Below are 19,017 nucleotides of genomic sequence, written 5' to 3'. Positions count from 1 at the left end.
GATGAACAAAATGTGGTATATAAACAGAATTTTATTCAGCAATAAAAAGAAACAAAATGCTGATACATGCAACAACATGGATGAGCCTTGAAAACATTATGGTAGGTGAAAGGAGTCCAAATAGGCAAATCTAGAGACAGAAAGTAGACAAGTGGCTTCTGGGGAACAGGGGCAGGAGGAAATGGGGATTAACTGCTAATGGATACAGAGTTTAAGAGCTATGAAAATGTTCCAGAATTACTGATAGATAGTGGTACTGGTTGCCACTACCTGTGGATATACTAAAGCCATGAATTGTATACTTTAAAGGGTAAATTTTTTTGCTAATTATATCTAAATAAAATTAATGTACAAAATATATCAATGTAAAAATAAATAGCTGTATCAAGAAAAACTAAGTTGAGTTCTTTGGAGATACTCCAAATTATGGCAAGTAATTCCTTAAGGAAAAAAAGGGTGGGGGGACTCTTTCTGTCCCACCTGATTAATTCTTTAGTGTTGTGTTACTTTGTGCTCATGAAACACTGAAACATTTAACATGGGGTCCAGTGCATAGTGGGCACTCAGTAACATTTGGAGATTACTTCTTTCCTAACACTGAATAGGTTTTTTTTTTCCTGAACAAATCTATCAGGGGGTCATAAACACCATCCATCCCACTTTGAAAACCCAACCTCTCTAAACTACTGGACAGAAAAGAGGATGTCTGATTTCTCTCCATTTCGCTCTGAAAATTAAAGGCAATTCAGTTATCAAACAAGTTGATTCTAATTTTAAATAAGTTGATTCTAATATTAAGACTAATTCTGAGAAAAAAGTCTAGTTCTTCTTTCTCATCAAAGTAGGGCAAGTTGCTAGACATTCAGAGACAGAATTCACTTCTTTCAGTATCACCTCCACAATGTATGGCATTTCTAGAACTGGGAAAGTCCTTTCAAAGAAATCTAAAAATATAATTTTCCACCTACATTACTAATCCAAAGGAGACATTTATTCAATTTGTAGCAAGCAACCAAGCCCACAAATGTTTAAAAGCCTTTTAGCTTTATTTTGTTGATAATTCCCTTCAAACTTCATAATCTATTAGGAATTAGAGACCCTTTCAATTCCTGGTCTTCCCTCACCCCCTGGGCTGACCCTTCCTACAGCTATCTTAAACTCAGTACTAATGTTCTTGCCCCTTTCACTAAAAGCTGGAAAAGCCTAGGAAAGAATCATTTAAGAAGCTGTGCAGAAGCTTGAATATATTATCAAGTCTTGCTGGAAAAGGAGAATTTACATTTACTGAAACTCTATAGTCAGGGTACTTTAAATTTAATCCCTGGAACAATTCAAAGAGATTTGCATTTTATCTGAATTTTATGAATAAGGAAGCAAAGGTTTAGAGAGATTTAGTAATTTATCCTATATTACTCAGTAAACTATAAAGTTACAGATGAACTATGCCTAAACCTTGATTATCATCATTACCATAATCATAATACCCTGAAAATTTTCTATGGTTAGCAGAATAATGGCCCATGTTATTTATTTGTTAGTGATTTCCATTATAAAAATAAAATCTTCTCTTGAGGATATCTATTGGAGGTTCCAAACCCCTCTGAAGTACAGATTAAACCAGTAAGGTCTCTGATCACTGAAAAATACTTCATTTTGGGAAAAATAAGAACAAAGAACGGGGCAATGCATATTCAAAAGAACTTATAAATAACATAAAAATACAGTAAAAAAAAAATCTAAATTAAAACAGTGAGATGCCATTCCATCCAGAATGGCAAAGGTTAAAATGTGTTAGCTAGGTTTGGAAAAAAGGGTACTTTCATACACTCCTGTTTTACGGCAAGAAGGTACAGCCATTTGGGAAGGCAATTTATCAGTATCTATTAAGAACTTTAAATGTGCATATCCTGGAAGCCAGTGATTCCACCCTTACATATCTCTTCCAGAGAAACATTCTCACATAAAAACAAAGAGGCACACATAATGATGTTCACTGCAGCACTGTCTGCAATTTCAAAAACAGGAAACAACTAGTTCATCTGCCACAGTGATCACAACCACATCACTTGTCCAGCTCAAAACCCTTCAGCCACTTCCCAGGGCTTTCAGAATAATCCAAATATTTTGCTCTGTCCTGTAAGCAAAAAGCCCAGCCCTGGCTCACAACTCCAATCCCACCTCCTACCCTGGCTTTTGAACCTTCCACCACGCTTGCCTTCCTCCTGGTCTTCCAGCACACTATACTGGTTCCCACCTAAAGGCCCTCTCCAATACTTGCTCCCTCTGTGTAGAATCTTCTCCCTGACTTTGCATCAATGACTCCTTTTAACTCTGTTCTCAACTTAAAAGCCACCTCTGGCAACCTGGATGAAACTTGAGGTTCATTATGCTAAGTGAAATAAGTTAGAGAAAGACAAATACTGTAGGACTTCACTCATACGTGGAATATAAAAAACAAACTAACAAAATAAATAAATGAGCAAAACAAACCAAACAAAAACACGTGGATACAGAGAGTAGAGCAATGGTTACCAGAGGGGAAGGGGAAGGAAACTAAACTGTACGGAGAAGGATGGAAACAAAATTTTTGGTGGTGAGCACACTGTAGTGTATACAGAAGTAAAAATATAATGTTGTATACATGAAACTTATACAATGTTAAAAGCTAATGTCACCTCAATAAGAAATAAAGTTTTTTAAAAAATGACAATTTTCACCAAATTGTACTATAGATTGAATTCAATTCAGTTAAAATCCTAGCAGTCTTTTTGAAGAAACTGACAAGTTAATGATAAAATTTATATTGAAAACAAAAATACCTAAAATAGCTGTAACAACTCTGAAAAAGATAAACAAGATTGGAATATTTACACTACCTAATTTCAAAACTTACTCTAAGGCTAAAGTTATCAGGACAGTGTGGTAGTGCCATAAGGACAGATGAATGAAAATAATGTCCATGAAGACACACACACATGCCACGTGATTTTCAGCAAAGGTACAAAAAGCTTATTCAAAGGGCAAAAGAGTTTTCAAGACATAACGATGAAACAATTAACTTGAAATGGATCATGATGCTAAATGTTAAGAGCTAAAATTATTAGGTTTCTAAAAGAAAACATAGGAAAGATCTTTGTGACACTGGGATTATCAAAAAGTTCTAAAACAGCCCCACCCCACCAAAAAAAAAAAGCCACTTCTCCTCAGAGAGGCTTTTCATGCCCACTCATTCTAAAGTCAGTTTTGACTTTTATCAGCCTTCTTCAGGCACCTTGTATTTTCTCACTTATTTATGTCCCTCCACTAGAATGTAAGCAATACAAACCTGGCTTTTAACCATCATGTGCAGTTTCAGCCCCAGCACTAATACTGGGCAAACTTGGAAGCTCTCAATGAATGTTTTTTTAAAGAAATGTATTCTATGCTATACTATGAATTTCTGTCCAGCAGTTAAAGACATATTTATATGCATTGTCACAGAAAGATCTAAGATTAGTAGTTTTTTTAAAAGAGCAAACTGTATTATAATATGTAAAGAATGATTTTTTTTATTTAAAACACACATTATAAAAATCTTTCCTTAAGGATATTTATGGCAAGTTTGTAAGTCTTCCGAAGAAATTCCTTAAATTATAGCTTTATTATTGGAAAATAATTCACTTTGGGAAACAATGTAAACCATAATGTGTGCATAAGTGAATAGAAACATCTAAAAGGATAGACATTAAACTGACAACACTGCTTACCCAGAAGTGACAGTGACTGAAAGAGAAAGGTCAGGAGAGACTGACTTCATCTGTAATGCTTGCATTTTACAACACAAATGTAGTCATGCAATACTTTTGTAAAGAAAAATATTTAAAGATTAATACATTATAAAGAAAAAACCAAATATTTATCAGTTTAAAACAGATTTTTAAGAGTTTAGATTAATATTACTTCAAACACTTCTCCCACAACAGTACCATTAATTATAAGCCCTTTCTCATGGCCTAGAACAGATGAATCTAAATACTTATTATTTGCCAATGAACATTATGAAGTATTATTGTGACTACATTAATTATAAAACAAACTGAAATTGTTAGGAAGGAGAAAACATTTATCTATGCTCTGTTGTGGGCCAGGAGCTCAGCTGGGTGCATTACAAACCTATTTAACCCTTACAACAAGCTTGAACGTTTGATATTATCACTGTCCACTTTAAAAGTAAGAAAACTAATCTCAGAGAAAATACTTTGCCCAAGATTATACAGCCAAGAAGCAGCAGAGCTGGAATTAAAGCCCTGGAATTAAAGATCTGACTCAAAAATCAGCTGACTTTTATCAGGCAATTGGCTGCCACAAAATAAGCGTATTCTCTCAGCCACAAATTAAGAGAATAGATTCAGGAGGCAAATGGATGAACATAGAGAAGTTATATTAAAAAGGTACAGAACACAGGGGAAGGGAGATAGATAATCTAATTAATTAGCCTGCCTCCAACTACTGGAACCATTCAAGATACAGAGATGTAATTTTGACTTAAAATTCTGAAAAAATATTCCAAAAGCCATTCTGACAGCCTTCTGATATTTAACAACCATTAACTCTTCTTTAAATTCCGTTTAATGCCTTTCTCTTACAATTTGAATATAGTTAAGCTGACCTGGCCTTTAGCAGGAAGAAGAGAAAAGTAATCCATTGTATACTTACACACCTACCATTTATATAAAGATTGTTAAATTATCAAAAGTTAAATGCAGTTACATCTGAAGTTTTATACCTTGTCACTTTTTAGTTTATATTGAAAAATAAAGAAGTTAAAAAAAAACAAGATGAATTTAATACCAGTAGTAAAATCTACTTTAAAACTAAAATCTACTCTAAAATTAAAAGCTCTACAATTGAAATCTTTGAAATATATTACAAAGTGAATGGCTGAAGTTCCATTACACTGACTACCAGTAAGGCTTAGAATCTAAGAATAAGAGAAAGTTTCAATTAATTTCTTTGATTTAGGTTTCTTCCACTCTTAAGTCTCTACCACTGTAAACCCTTTATTTCCTTTAATAAAAATGGTGACATTGTTTTTAAAAATTTTTGTTATTAACAATAAAATTACATCCACGCAATCAGCTGAAGTTCTAAGGGAAAATGACAATGTTGAAGTAAGTTTTCCCATTATTATTATTACAACTTCCATGGGTGAGAAATTCAGCATATGTAAACTCCAAAGCCAATTCTGAAAGATATGTTTATGAATCATCTGTCCACAAAAAAAAGTCAGAGGACAGTGTATTTTATTGTATGAATATCAAATGTTTTATAATACTGATTTACTATATTGTATGTATTCTATAAAATAAATACTATTTTAAAGTTTACATTGGAATTCATAAGAGAAGTAATGCAAAGAATAGATGCTTGAAATACATCCAATAGGAAACTTAGTCCCAATTTTATCATCCAATCCTTTTGGTGATGCTTCTAGTGTTATGGACAAACTTGATCTTCTTTGAAACGTGTTGTCCATTGCTTTTCTGTCTCAGTCACAGTAGCTATAAATAGTTGTTTAAGAATATCCTTATCTAAATTCCTGCCTGCAAACAGAACAAAATATGGTATGAGTATATGATGCTTATTAAAATGACACAGTTTACCTATTAAGTCCAGATCATTAAATGCTTCATGATCTTCAGAAATTTATAAAAACAATAGTAATTAGTGATTCTTTCCTTAACTTTCTAATTAAGTCCCTTAGAACCAAGTTGGCAGTTGGATTAATCACTTTTCTAAAATTATTTGAAGAAGAGTAAAAGGCTTAACAAGTTCTTATGATGTTATCTCATAATTAAGACAAATACATTAACCACAAGCTTATCCAGATTAACCAATCAGATTTACAGACTGGTTAGTACTACTTACGTAGCACATTATATCCCTTTCTCTCTCTCTCTCTTTTTTGCTTTAGAAATTTAACTGTCTATAAGGAAAAAGAATCTGAAAAAAACAGATATATATGTATGTATAATTAAATCACTTTGCTGTACACCTGAAAATAACACAACATTGTAAATCAACTATACTTCAATTTAAAAAAAAGTTAACTGTTTGTCACTTACCAATAAGGACCAATCGATTTGTTCTCTTGCTGTCGTCTTCCCAGCTCACTGATGTCTCCTCCAGATCATACAGCTCATGGACACCCTGGACAATCACTTGTTGTGGTTTGTCTTTGAGCGACACCAGCCCCTGCTCAGAGGAGAATGAGCAATCAGCCACAGTTTGAATTTAAAAGCAGAAATCGAGCATCAATGTTAATGGATTAATCATTGCCATTTCTTTTTAAAATACAAACTCATAAAGGAGATGCTGTTAAAATTACTTAATTCCAGTTATTTGTGCATTAAAGGCTTTCCTAAATCCTCCAATTTTTAAAAAAGGCTTCTGCACACATTTTTTTTAAAACAATCCCTATTTCTAATGATAAAATTAATATACGTAATTAGGATGTTTGTTCAGTATTACCACAATGAAAACTGAAACAACCAAATGATAAAACATGTTATATCTCAAATTCTACCAGTTATTCTACTTTTGAGGATTTTATACTTGTTTTACAGTTTTAGTGGGAAAATTTGAGAAGTTAAAGGATTTTGGTGATAATCTGTTTTTGAATGGGTTGTAATAAATGGAGTAGATAATGATGAAATAAAGGAAAAGAAAAACTATTATATTTATCTGAATAAAATTCATTTAAAATTGATTTGCAGAAATGAGGAACAAGTTATCTGATGAACTGGCCTATGGGGATGAAATAATTTCTCTGAAATAATGTTTGTTATACATATTTATTATAAAAATAATATATATATTGAAAAATAGTAAGAGACAAACCACTGTCATTCCCACCACATAATTTTTGATGTATTCATGTATTTGGGGTACATGTTCCTCCAGTTTTCTTTTCTTGTGCAGAGTTTTGTTTTCTGCTTTTCAAATCTGAGTTTTAATATGTAACAACAAACTCCATGGAGAGAATTACCTAAGCATCGATTTTATACTTGTATAAAGACTTTGAAGTGTCAGCTGTTATTAGAGTTAACAGTTTAAACATGTTGATTATTTTCAGACTAGTATAATACTTTGTAACAGCAAAGAGAAGGAAGTCTATGAAGAGAAAGGCTGTGGTGCCTCAGATGTCCCAGCGTTGCTGTGATGAGAGGAAGGCCAAAAGAAGAATCAAGGAGGACAGCTGCAGAACAACTGTCATACACGAAGGACAAAATCCAGACTGGGATGGTGCGAGATGAGCCACTGAACTCTATACAGAGGTCTCGTTGCTGCATTAGTATAAACGCCCAAATGGTTGCTTTTCTAGGTAACCACCCCCCATTCAGTACTAGGGGATAAAAGCAGTTACAGAATGAAATATGATCTTCCAATTCGGATCACAGAATGTAGGTGGGGACACAGTCATATAGAAGCAGCAGGATCTGGCTGAGTTCCTCTGCGGGGGAACGACTGGGGAATAGACTGGGATTCAGCTGTGCTGCTCTGCAGCGCCAATCCCAGGTGGAACCAGCACAGGGAGTGAAGAAATCTAAACCAAAATAGTTTCCCGGTCATTCTAGTGACCCTAGGAAGTCGGCTGCTAGCCAGAGAATCTAGCTACTAACAGTAATGATAATAAACAGTAATAATAAAACCTTATGCACACTTCTGGAAACACAGGAGTAGACACTCAAATGACTGTTGATTGGTTAAGCACACAGCCTAGAACCCACTGCTCCCTGGAAAAAACACCTTTTGTGACATAATACCCAAATATCAAGTAATACGAATGGATTTCCAAACACAGAGCAAGAATTCTTCTAGTCCTTTGTAACTCTGTCTCACAGTATAACAAATGTTTAGTGTCTGCTAAATTCATCAAGAAACATAAGGTTCAGCTGCAGCAAGATTTCTAATATTACTCCTCTGTTAAAGAAGCTCTCTTAGAAAAATCAACACAAGAAAACTTTCAGTTTTCTCTGACTGACCAAGCTGTGTGCCAAGGGGAGGAGAGTTTTAACAAGTCAAGCTCATTAGCCAGATAACTGCTCAGAGCACCTGGCAGTAGAGAGCAGGGGGTAATGTTTCAAAGCACACAGGTTGTTTTAGCTGCAACACTCAATGAAGCTGTGCAAATAAATCATGCTTTATGCAATGACTTCCAAAGCTTCTTTTCAGAAATGGAAATAAGGAAAAACGAAAACAGACAAAGGTTATTTGGACTAAAACTAGTCCTTGCGTTTAAGACTAAATATGGTTTTGTGTAACAGCAAAGAAAGGGACTTTGTCCAAAAGTATAAAACTGTAAGCTATGTACTGCACCTTTAGTCGTATGACCTCCATGCAGTCGTCATCCCTGTTTCTCACGTTCTTTTCCCACAGAAGATTCTGTATCAAGTGACATATTTTAATAAGATCAACCACTGCTCATAGGAACAACTACATAGCAAAACAACTGATAAATCATTAATCAGTTAAAATTGCATTCACCTGAATATAGACATTTAGACTTTCTTCCTTTGCATTTCCTGGTACTTCGAATGTGACTGTAACAATACTCTGTAAATCAAGAGATAGTCAATAATGATTTTTTTATAGTAACGTCAAAATATTTTTTTAAATCACAAGTTTTAAGATGAAAAGTAAGGAAACATTCATGGACATTTGTGTTGCCTTAACAACTATATTAGGTATATCTTTTTCACTATATTTGCTGATTTTTGGTATCAGCAACTCCATGTTCTATATTCTGCAGAGTTACTCAATGGTTTAGTATTTACACAGAGAAACTGATGAAAGGATACTCATTGTTTAATTCATTCTTTACAAGATTCTCAGCACTAAGAGGGAGGGTAATATAGAGAGCGTATCAACTATGTAATGAACGAGGTACTTTTGCCTGGGTCACTTTATTTCATCTTTTCATTTACCCATGACAACAATCCTGTGGATTAAGAGAGTTATTTCCACTTTATAAATTGGGGAAGATGAGGCTCAGAAAAAATAAACTACCCAGTGCAAGGAATAAAACTCAAATGCAAACATTTTCTGGGAAAAATAAATATAAATTAAAAGATTCAGTTTATCTCTGACCAAACATGTACCAAGGGAAGAAGAGTTCCTAGAGATGAGAATGATAATATAATGTCATCTTTGGTTTTAGAAGGTTGACATCAACATTTATAGAATGTTAACTCTGAGATTTATTTTCCTCCTGATCTTGATAAACCTCTCACTGTCCACTCTAAGGAATCAGAAGCTTAAGATTTCCTCTAGCTGAGCACATAATTAAAATCCAAACCTCCGTTTGCCACAGTAACCCAAAATTTCAAAATTAATGATAAAAATACACAAGGGCTAAGCATAACACAATAAAAGCACAAACACCACCTTGGATAACAACATGCTGAAACCAAGCTTTAAAACAGGCAGGACGAACACACTAATGCACAGCTTTGCATAACTGTCTAGAACCACATATCTTAACAAATAATACTTAAAAATCCATACAAAATGTATAGCAAGTCATATAGCATATCAAAATATACAGCAAAAGGTTGCCAAATGAAACATAACTTGTCAGTTTCAAAAGACAGTAGTAATTCAACTTTCAAAAATGCTTAAAATGTATTTTATTCAAGTTGGATAACTTGGCTTTTAATGTTGGGAATGTCTCAGTATAGGACTCAATATTGTCTTATTCTTAGCTTAAAGAATTTTGTATCAGGAATGATTTTTGCTTTTGCCAAGTTAGAGATATGACAATATCTCTAAGGGGTACAATTAACTCCAATGTGAAATTTTAAAAATGGTTTAAAAAATTAAGACAATGCATCATGGGGCTCAAGGAGGGAGAGATACTTTTAGAACTAGATGTTTTTCTGTACCAATAAACTCTTCTCATATTAGACAAACCCTAAAGAAGATGAAACCCATAAATGCCCAGTGCAGAAGATAAGGGTCACAACGCATAGTTCACAACTGGCTCTACTAATAAGTATACATAGAATGCCACCTGGGTTTTCTCATCTACCTTACCACCTTCCAAACCCAGGTCCTCTTTATCAGGATGACCAAGAAATCCATGAAAAATAGAGAAGTGCATTAAACATCACTCAGTGATAAAACTGTAATGACATACATAATATGTCCTAGGTAATACCCATTTCAGACTTCTTTTTGAACCTAAAATTTTTATTTTCAACCTAAAATTAACTCTCCTTTCCCCAGACACAGAAAGAAGCAGAAACCTGAGGCAATAATTCAGAAAACTGAAGCAAAATAAGGTACTGCCCCTAAAATAAAATTTAGGAGTAACTCCCAAATTTTTGTAGTTTGGTCTGTTTTTTCTTTAACCTACCAGGTTATTTCCCTCAGTTTTCTACTCTTTTGCAAACAATAACTAATATGCAATAATTTCTATACATTTTTTCATCTGGAAAACTAAGCCCACTATCATGCTTAAACACGAAACCTCTGTCTCCACACTCCACTCCTCTGCTCCTCTTTCCTTGTATCACCTCTGCTGTGATCTCCTGCCATCAGGTACATAGCTAAATATTTGGTGTTTTCATCCAAATCAGTTTGCCTTCTAAATTTCCCTATTTCTAGGTTCCTCTTGTCAATCTAGGCTTGTTTCCCATCACTTCTCTCTCTCCTTACTGCTCACCATCAGTTACTAAGGCTATTCATGCAAGCCTACCTGTGCTCGTTTTATACCATTTCCATTCTCACTGTAACCAGCATGGATCAGGCCCTCATCACAGGGTATCTGGACTTCTGCAATATCTTCCTGCTTGGTCTCCTGACTCCACACTCCAATCCAGCTCACCGGACACTGTCCAATAGCAGAGCATGAGTTCTCTTTGTCTGGCAAATCAAAGCCTAATACCTGAGGTCAGGATTCCAATACCGAGCATCCATCAGGACTTCTGCACTAGAATACTGCTCTTCTAGAGCACTGTCACTTTCCCACTTTTAAAGGTCTGGATTGCTCTTTCCCTTATTTCTTCCAGTCTAAAAAAATACAAAAAACAAAAAACCTCCTAGTTTAAGGCTACTTTTTGGTGTATAAATCAGAATAGCAGTTACATCTTTGGAAGAAGAAGGGTTACCAACTGGGAAGGGACACAAGGGAACTCTCTTAACAGTTTTGGAAATCTTTATCTTGATCTGAGTGAGAATTACAGAGATATGTGTTCATGTGTACATATGGACAGCTATATAGGCACAAATGTAAGTAAAGATACATTGACTTGTACTCTAAAAACTTGTATGCTTTACTGTATGTTAAAAAAAAAAGAAAAAAGAAAAAACTATCTTTCATGAAGCTTCAGATCCACTAAACCAAACGAGACTGTTCATGCTTCTGAAACCCATAGTCCTTGGTCTGCAATATTATATTATACTCTGCCCTATGTTTATACATCTAAAGCAGGAAAGTGCATCAGACTCTCCTGCAGAGCTTTTTTAAAAAAAATAGACATGCCCTATTTACTGGTGAAATAACGTAATGTCTGGGATTTGCTTTAATACATACCAGCAAAGGTGATGGGTATTTGCAGGTTCATTATACTATTCCACTTTTATTTATGCTTGAAATTTTCTATTAAAATTTTTTTTAAAACACTCCAGCAAAAGAAATGTTAGGAAGATGGATAAAATAAAATCGGCAAAATGGTAAAAGCCATTGCAACTGGGTCCTCTGCACAGGGGATTGATTCATTTTAATATTCTCTCTACTTTTGTATATCTTTGAAAATTTCCATAATAAAATGTTAAAAATATACATACACATTAATTTGCACATACCCAAGGTCTACTCCTGGAGATGTGAGAGATGGGGACCACTGAATGTCCAATATTTTTTAAAAGCCCACAAGTGATTCTGACCTACATCTCCATTTGAGAGTCACAGCTTTTCATTCTTCACTGAGCACCCACCATATACCACATCCTGTGCTAAGCAATGAGGAATGTATATTTAGGAATTTATAGACTACCGTAAGGGAAAAGCACTTCAACCCAAACTACAAGACATTATAAATGCCACAACAGGGGTACATTCAAGATACTGTGGGTATAGATAATGGCCATGATAAAGGTTCTTGAAAGTAAATACTACATATTCTTCACCTTCTACTCCTTATGACTCTTAGTATGATGTCCTTCACCTAGAAGAATGTGATGTGCTTCAACTTCTTCTTTATGACTAATACTGAGTATCATAAAGAATTTTTCTAAAAATTCTACCTCTAGGGACTTGTAACTTCTCTCATTCACTCATTTGAAAGATAAGTAAGATATACTATGCTCACAGATTACAAGAATTAATGTTGTTAAAATGTCCATACCACCCAAAGCAATCTACAGATTCAATGCAATCCCTATCAAAATACCCTTGGCATTTTTTTACAAAACTAGAACAAATGATCCTAAAATTTGTATAGAACCAGAAAAGACCCAAAAAGCCAAAGCAATCTTGAGAAAGAACAAAGATGGAGGTATCACACTCCTTGATTTCAAACTACACTATAAAGCTATAGTAATCTAAACCGTATGGTACTGGCACATAAACAGACACACAGATCATTGAAATAGGATACAGAGACCAGAAATCAACCCACACTCATGTGGTCAATTAATCTACGACAAAGGAGGCAAGAATATACAATGAGGAAAAGACAGTCTCTTCAGTAAATGGTACTAGGAAAACAGGACAGCTACATGGAAAAGAATGAAACTAGACCACTTTCTTAAACCGTATAAAAAATACACTTGAAATGGATTAAAGACTTAAATGTAAGAACTGAAACCAAAAAACCCCTAGAAGAAAACAGAAGCACTACACTCTGACATAGGTCTTAGCAATATTTTCTTGGATCTGTTTCCTCAGATAAGAGCAACTAAAGCAAAAATAAACTACTGTGACTACATCAAACCAAAAAGTTTTTGCACAGCAAACGAAACCATCAGTAAAATGAAAAGGCAACCTACTGAATGGGAGAAGATATTTGCAACTGATTTGTCTATTACATGATTAATATCCAAAATATACAATGAAATCACACAATTCAGTATCACAAAAAACCCAAACAATCTGATTAAAAAATGGGCAGAAGATATGAACAGACATTTTTCCAAGACATACAGATGGCCAACAGACACATGAAAAGATGCTCAATATCACAAAGCATCAGGGAAAAGCAAATCAACCACAATGAGATATGACCTCACACCTGTCAAAATGGCTATTCTCAAAAAGACAACAAATAATAAGTGTTGGTGGAGATGTAGAGAAAAGGGAACTCTCATGCACTGTTGGTAGGAATGAAAATTGGTATAGCCACTATGGAAAACAATAATGAAGCTTCCTCAAAAAATTAAAAATAGGACTACCATACAATCCAACAATTCCACTTCTGGGTATTTATCCAAAGAAAATGAAAACACTAATTTGAAAATATATATGCCCCCCCCAATGTTCATTGAAGCATTATGTATTTACAATAGCCAAGATATGGAAACAACCTAAGTGTTCACCGATTGATGAATGCATAAAGAAGATGTGGTATGTGTTGTGTGTGTGTGTGTATGTGTGTGTGTGTGTATGTATACACACAATGGACTATTACTCAGCCATAAAAAGACTGAAATCTTGCCATTTGTGACAGTATGGATGGGCCTAGAAGTATTATGCTAAGTAAAATAAATCACACAGAGAAAGACAAATATCTTATGATTTCACTTATATGTAGAAACTAAAAAGCAAAACAAACAAGCATACATAGCAAAACAGAAACAGACTCATAGATAACAGAGAACAAACTGGTAGCTGCCAAAGGGAAGGGGCAGGGGGATAAGCAAAACAGGTGAAGGAGACTAAGAGATACAAACTTCCAAATTGTAAAATAAATAAGTCACAGGGATGTAATGTACAGCAGAGGGAATATAGTCAATAATAGTGAAGCAACTTTGTATGGTGACAGATGGTAACTAGACTTACCATGGTGATCATTTCGTAATGTATAAAAATACTGAATCATTACATTGTACACCTGAAACTAGTAATATCTTATTCTGTAATGACACTGTAGGTCAATTACACTTCAATAAAATAGATAAATGAAGATGCATATTCTATTAAAAGTTTCTCAGAGAAAAATGCCACAAACATGGTAGTATAGTTTCCATAAATATGAGCCAAAATGAAGACAAATGAACAAGTATGCTATTATCTTGGCCCTATTACAATTAATGACTCAAAAAATAAGTAACAGTCTCAAGATAAAGGAGAGAATGCCAGGCACACTGCTCACTCATATGCCCCTTTTTCACCGTGTTTTAAGAAGTTACCCTTAAGCTCCACCATCCACAACTTGCTTAAAAGAAAGATGGTTACAGTGAAAATATACTTTCTTTGTTCCTAGCATCTTCAATATTTACCTCAGGAATTATGGTTTTAGAGCATGAAAAACACCTTAAGGAGTTCAAATTTACAGTGCTATCTGAAGGTGAAACCAAAGTCAATTTTTATTTAAATTAGCCATGGATGCCTGTACTAGACTTTTCCTTAATCAGTTAGTTAAATATAGTTAAAAATAGGCTGCATAAAGAACCCCCAGGCTGCTTTTATATAGTAATTCCCTTCAGAAGAACTAATCAAAATATGTTGACTGACCTACCTGTGGAATGGAGAAGCTAAAAAGCATGGTTTTCTAAGATTCTAAATAACTCTGGTTTGATGAACTCCTATTACGTATTAAGAAACTAGATTAGATGACCTCAAAAGCATTTAAATTCTGAAAACTATCAAAATAGTTAAAAAATGCTTTATAAAAAAGAATTCTAATAAAACAATCCTAAACAGAACAATTTAGTTAAAGAGATACTTTAAAAACATTTTTTAAAGATTTTTTTACCTGATCAAGGTGAGGTTGTGTTGTTGGCACATTTTGAAGTTTTCTCTGCAAACTAAGAATAACTGATTATAAATTCAGAGGTCAATACACTTCTGATTTAACCTTATATATTACTGAGAGATACAAAGCTAAACAAGGGAGAGACTTTCCACAACTGAATCTATTACACAGCTCCAATTTTACATGCTGTTTACATATTCTAATAGACAAACACTGGCAGACCGTTTAAAAACTTTTCTTAAAAATGTATATACATTTACATACATACATATAGACATAACAGAGATAAAAACTAACCTTTAGCAACACTATTTGGTGTGGTTAAATATGTTAAATAAATTTCTTTTTTATTTCCAAAAGATCTAATACAGGCCTAGGAAAATACACATAAGCATTTTACAATTGCTCAAAATTTCATCAACTCTCCACATGCTTCCTCAGATGAAAATAATGCTGGAACCTAAAGAAAATTAGAAGGGTAAATTTTTCCTTTATCAATGTTTTCCCTTGAATATATCTGCTTAAAAAAAAAAAAACAACAGTATCCATAAATGTAAGCCTTCTATACAGTCAGTTACCAGTAGTTGAGAGAAAACAAAAGGTCAGAATCCTAAAGATGCATTGTTCTGATATGGAAAGAGCAAAAGATCAATATGCCATAAATTATAACCATAACAACTGCAGCATACCTTTAGAGACTGATGGGGGTAGGTCGGGAGGAGGAAAAGGACTTAAAACCTTGCAGATGTTTTGCCTTGAAGAACAGTGAGGGGTAAATTAGTAACAGCAAGTTTAGGAAAGAGAAAAGGCTTGTAGGAACTGTTGGAGGGAATGAGTCTCCTTGGGGGGTCTTAATAGGGAAAGTGTCAAATTAAATCCTTCCCAGCTGGTTGCTCAGGAAAGGATTCTCTTGTTGAGCATCTAAGCACAAAGAAAAGTTATGCAGAGGCGTATCCAGAACAAGGCTTCACCTTAAACAGCTGCTTCTTTAAGTGTCACTAACGCAGTAAGTGTGGAATGAAATTACCTTAGAAAATGTTTGAAAATTTCTATGTTCTTTCCCTGTGTTCAATATTTAATGTTGGACAATGACTGCCTACAACTTCCGCAGGGAAGGAAAAAGTTTTCCTCTACTCTTAAGTCCCTGGCTGGGTCTGAAAATTAGACTGACGAAGATTAACAAGAGAAAAGCATATACGTTTATTTAATAAAGGTTTTATTTGACAAAGGAACCTTCATAGGGAAATGAAGACCTGAAGAAATGGTTAAACCTGAGTGTTTTTGTGCTAGGTTTGATGAAGAGTGAAAAGCCACAGAAAGATATGATAGGACAGAGGATGAGCCAAGTGTAGTAAACTAGGGGAAACTCAGAGAGGCCTATGCCTTCAGATTCCTCGTGTCTCCCTTTGTCTTCAGAGATAGGATGCTCTTTTCCTCTGGGTGTAGAGAGGTTACCTTTCACATAAGGGTGTTATGACTCATCTTATTTCAGAGGAAATGGGAGAAAATATTTGCAAATCATGTATCTGATGAGGGGTTAATACCTAGATTATTTAAGAACACCTACAATTCAGCCACAACAACAAAAAACAAATAATCCAACTAAAATACGGGGAAAGTACTTGAAAAGACATTTCTCCAAAGATAATATACAAATGGCCAACAAGTAAATGAAAAGATGCACAATATCTAATTGTTAGAGAAATGCAAATCAAAACCACAGTGAGCTATCACCTCACATCCATTGGGACAGCTACTACCAAAAACAACAGAAAATAACAAGTGTTGGCAAGGATGTGGAAAAACCGGAACACTTGTGCACTGTTTGTGGGAATGTAAAATGGTGCAGCTGCTATGGAAAACAATATGGTGATTCCTCAAAATATTAAAAACAGAATTACCATATGATCCAGCAATCTCACTTCTGGGCATATATCCAAAAGAATTTAAAGCAGGCTCTTGAAGAGAGATTTGCACACCCAACCCATGTTCATAGCAGAATTATTCACAATAGCCAAGAGGAAGAAGCAACCTAAATGTCCATCAGTGAATAAATGGATAAAGAAAAAATGGTATATACATAAAATGGAATATTATTTAGCCTTTAAAAAGGAAGACAATGTTGTCACATGCTACAAAATGGATGAAACTTGAGAATTATGTGAAATAAGCCAGTCACAATAAGACAAATACTGTATGATTTCACTTATTTGAGGTATCTAAAGTAATCAAATTCTTAGAAACAGATAACAGAATGGTGGTTACCAGGGGCTGCAGGGAGGGGAACACCAGGAGCTGTCATCTGATTAGTATAGTTTCAGTTTTGAAAGATGAGAAAGTTCTGTAGATCCACTGCAAACAATGTGAATATACTTAACACTACTGAACTGTACACTTAAAAATGGGTAAGGATGATTAAAAAAAAAAAAAAAGATATCAATGTCCAGGGAAAAACTATTTGTTCTTCTTTCCCTATCAAAAGGATTCTCTCTGGGGAAAGAGGCAGGAAACTGATCCATCACTACGGGAAAAGGAGTATCTGTGGGAACACGCCAAACTAAAATTTTCTATGTGTTTCATGCATTTTCTCATGGAAAGAATTACACATAGTGGTTGGTAAAGAAATGTTAACAATAAGTTTCTAAAGTTAACTACCATTTACACTATAATTTCTGTAGGAGAATACACGTGATTTCCAAACATACATTTTAGCAAAACTTTCAAGAATGTAATCATTAGGAATGGTCTTGTATGCCAAAGAAATGACAGGAAGCATAAATCAAATGTGCATCTGTGTAAATCATTCCTGTAACTCCTATAACTGTGGAATAAAAAGTACATTATAATAAAAGTGACCAAAATACAGGAAACATACCTTATTCCAGAGAGACTGTCAAAGGCATGAAGATCTAATATACTTGAGAGATCAACTCTAAAAGGAAGAAAACCATTGTGAAGCGTTAATTTCTGTAAAATATATTCAATTAATCAAGAAAAAAAATCTCTATTCTGCTAGAAATGTAGACATAAATGTTAATCAGTATACACTATTTTGGGAAAAATAAAATGACAAGCAAGGAACAAAAAGCTGTTGTAAAAAAATTTTTATGGAATTTATACATAAAATTTTAAAAATTGAATAAATGGTTTAAGACCAAGGCAGAAAATTACTTGGTTATTGCTTCAATAAATTGTCGTGGTTTTTTTGGTTTGTTTTTACCTTCAATTATCTTTTCAATCCTGAAAATTTGAGCTTTTCAAACTATATTTTTATAACAAAAAAAAAATCAGTTAAAGAACTGAAACTTTTCAAAAGTAGCAGTTTATTACTCAAAAGATGAAATGAGGGAAATTGAACAAATGGAAATAACACAGTAGTACATGTACATTATCTTTGGAATTTCTGTATTTCTTTTACTCCACCTCCCTGCTTTCATGATACAACAGGTAGTATCATAAGAATATGAGGAGTCAAACAATCAATGTATAAATATTCACTCTAGGACCCTTTACCTACATCTAAAGAATGTGGTTTGATTTCATTTCCTTCAGATGGGGTTGCATATAGACTGAAACTTCCAAGTTAGTGCTCTGTCTGAATAAACATTATTTCTATTATAATTATTTGGTGGTAATTAAGCCTAATTTATTAGGAAAGCAGCGATTAAAATCAGAAGAGATTATATCACAATTAGCATTAGGTTTGGTTTAAATACATAAAAGTAAATTTATAAAGACTAGTGATTGAGTTCCAAATTTTACATCAGCCTATGAAACAGTAAAGGACAGTGACTTCTCCATAATCAAAGCTATAATGAAGGAATGTTTGAAGAAAATGACAACTATAATTAAGTCTCAAAATCAGACTCCAGGGATTTGCCAAACATTTATTAAATTTTCTCACAAGGAAAACAAAACTTTGCAAATTCAAAACTTTTTCAAATACAAAAACATGTAAAAGCCATCCCCTTTAACTGAGGGCTGACCAGCTGTGTCTGCTTTGTTCATTCTCAACAGTCTGCCATATATTCATACTTGTGGCAACAATACTGTTAGATTG

At 34.1% G+C, this 19,017-nt stretch overlaps 1 protein-coding gene across 2 annotated transcripts in view; it reads right to left on the bottom strand.

Annotated features, from left to right (window-relative positions):
- Positions 1 to 13: 13 nt before the first annotated feature.
- The window catches only part of LOC309634091 (putative COBW domain-containing protein 7), a 47,006-nt gene continuing 28,002 nt past the window's right edge, over positions 14 to 19,017 (bottom strand). For both annotated transcript variants that reach the window (XM_082403691.1, XM_082403692.1), the window contains 6 exons: positions 17,833 to 17,889; positions 14,958 to 15,009; positions 8,527 to 8,595; positions 8,359 to 8,424; positions 6,105 to 6,234; positions 14 to 5,582 (listed from right to left, as the gene is read on the bottom strand). In XM_082403691.1, coding sequence (XP_082259817.1) covers positions 5,476 to 5,582; positions 6,105 to 6,234; positions 8,359 to 8,424; positions 8,527 to 8,595; positions 14,958 to 15,009; positions 17,833 to 17,889 — 481 coding nt within the window. In that variant the 3' untranslated portion in view covers positions 14 to 5,475. The remainder of the gene's footprint in view (positions 5,583 to 6,104; positions 6,235 to 8,358; positions 8,425 to 8,526; positions 8,596 to 14,957; positions 15,010 to 17,832; positions 17,890 to 19,017) is intronic.

Source organism: Balaenoptera borealis, assembly GCF_965194805.1.
Source record: "Balaenoptera borealis genome assembly, chromosome: 8".
NCBI classification, from domain to species: Eukaryota; Metazoa; Chordata; class Mammalia; order Artiodactyla; family Balaenopteridae; genus Balaenoptera; species Balaenoptera borealis.
This window is presented reverse-complemented; position numbering and strand designations above follow the sequence as displayed.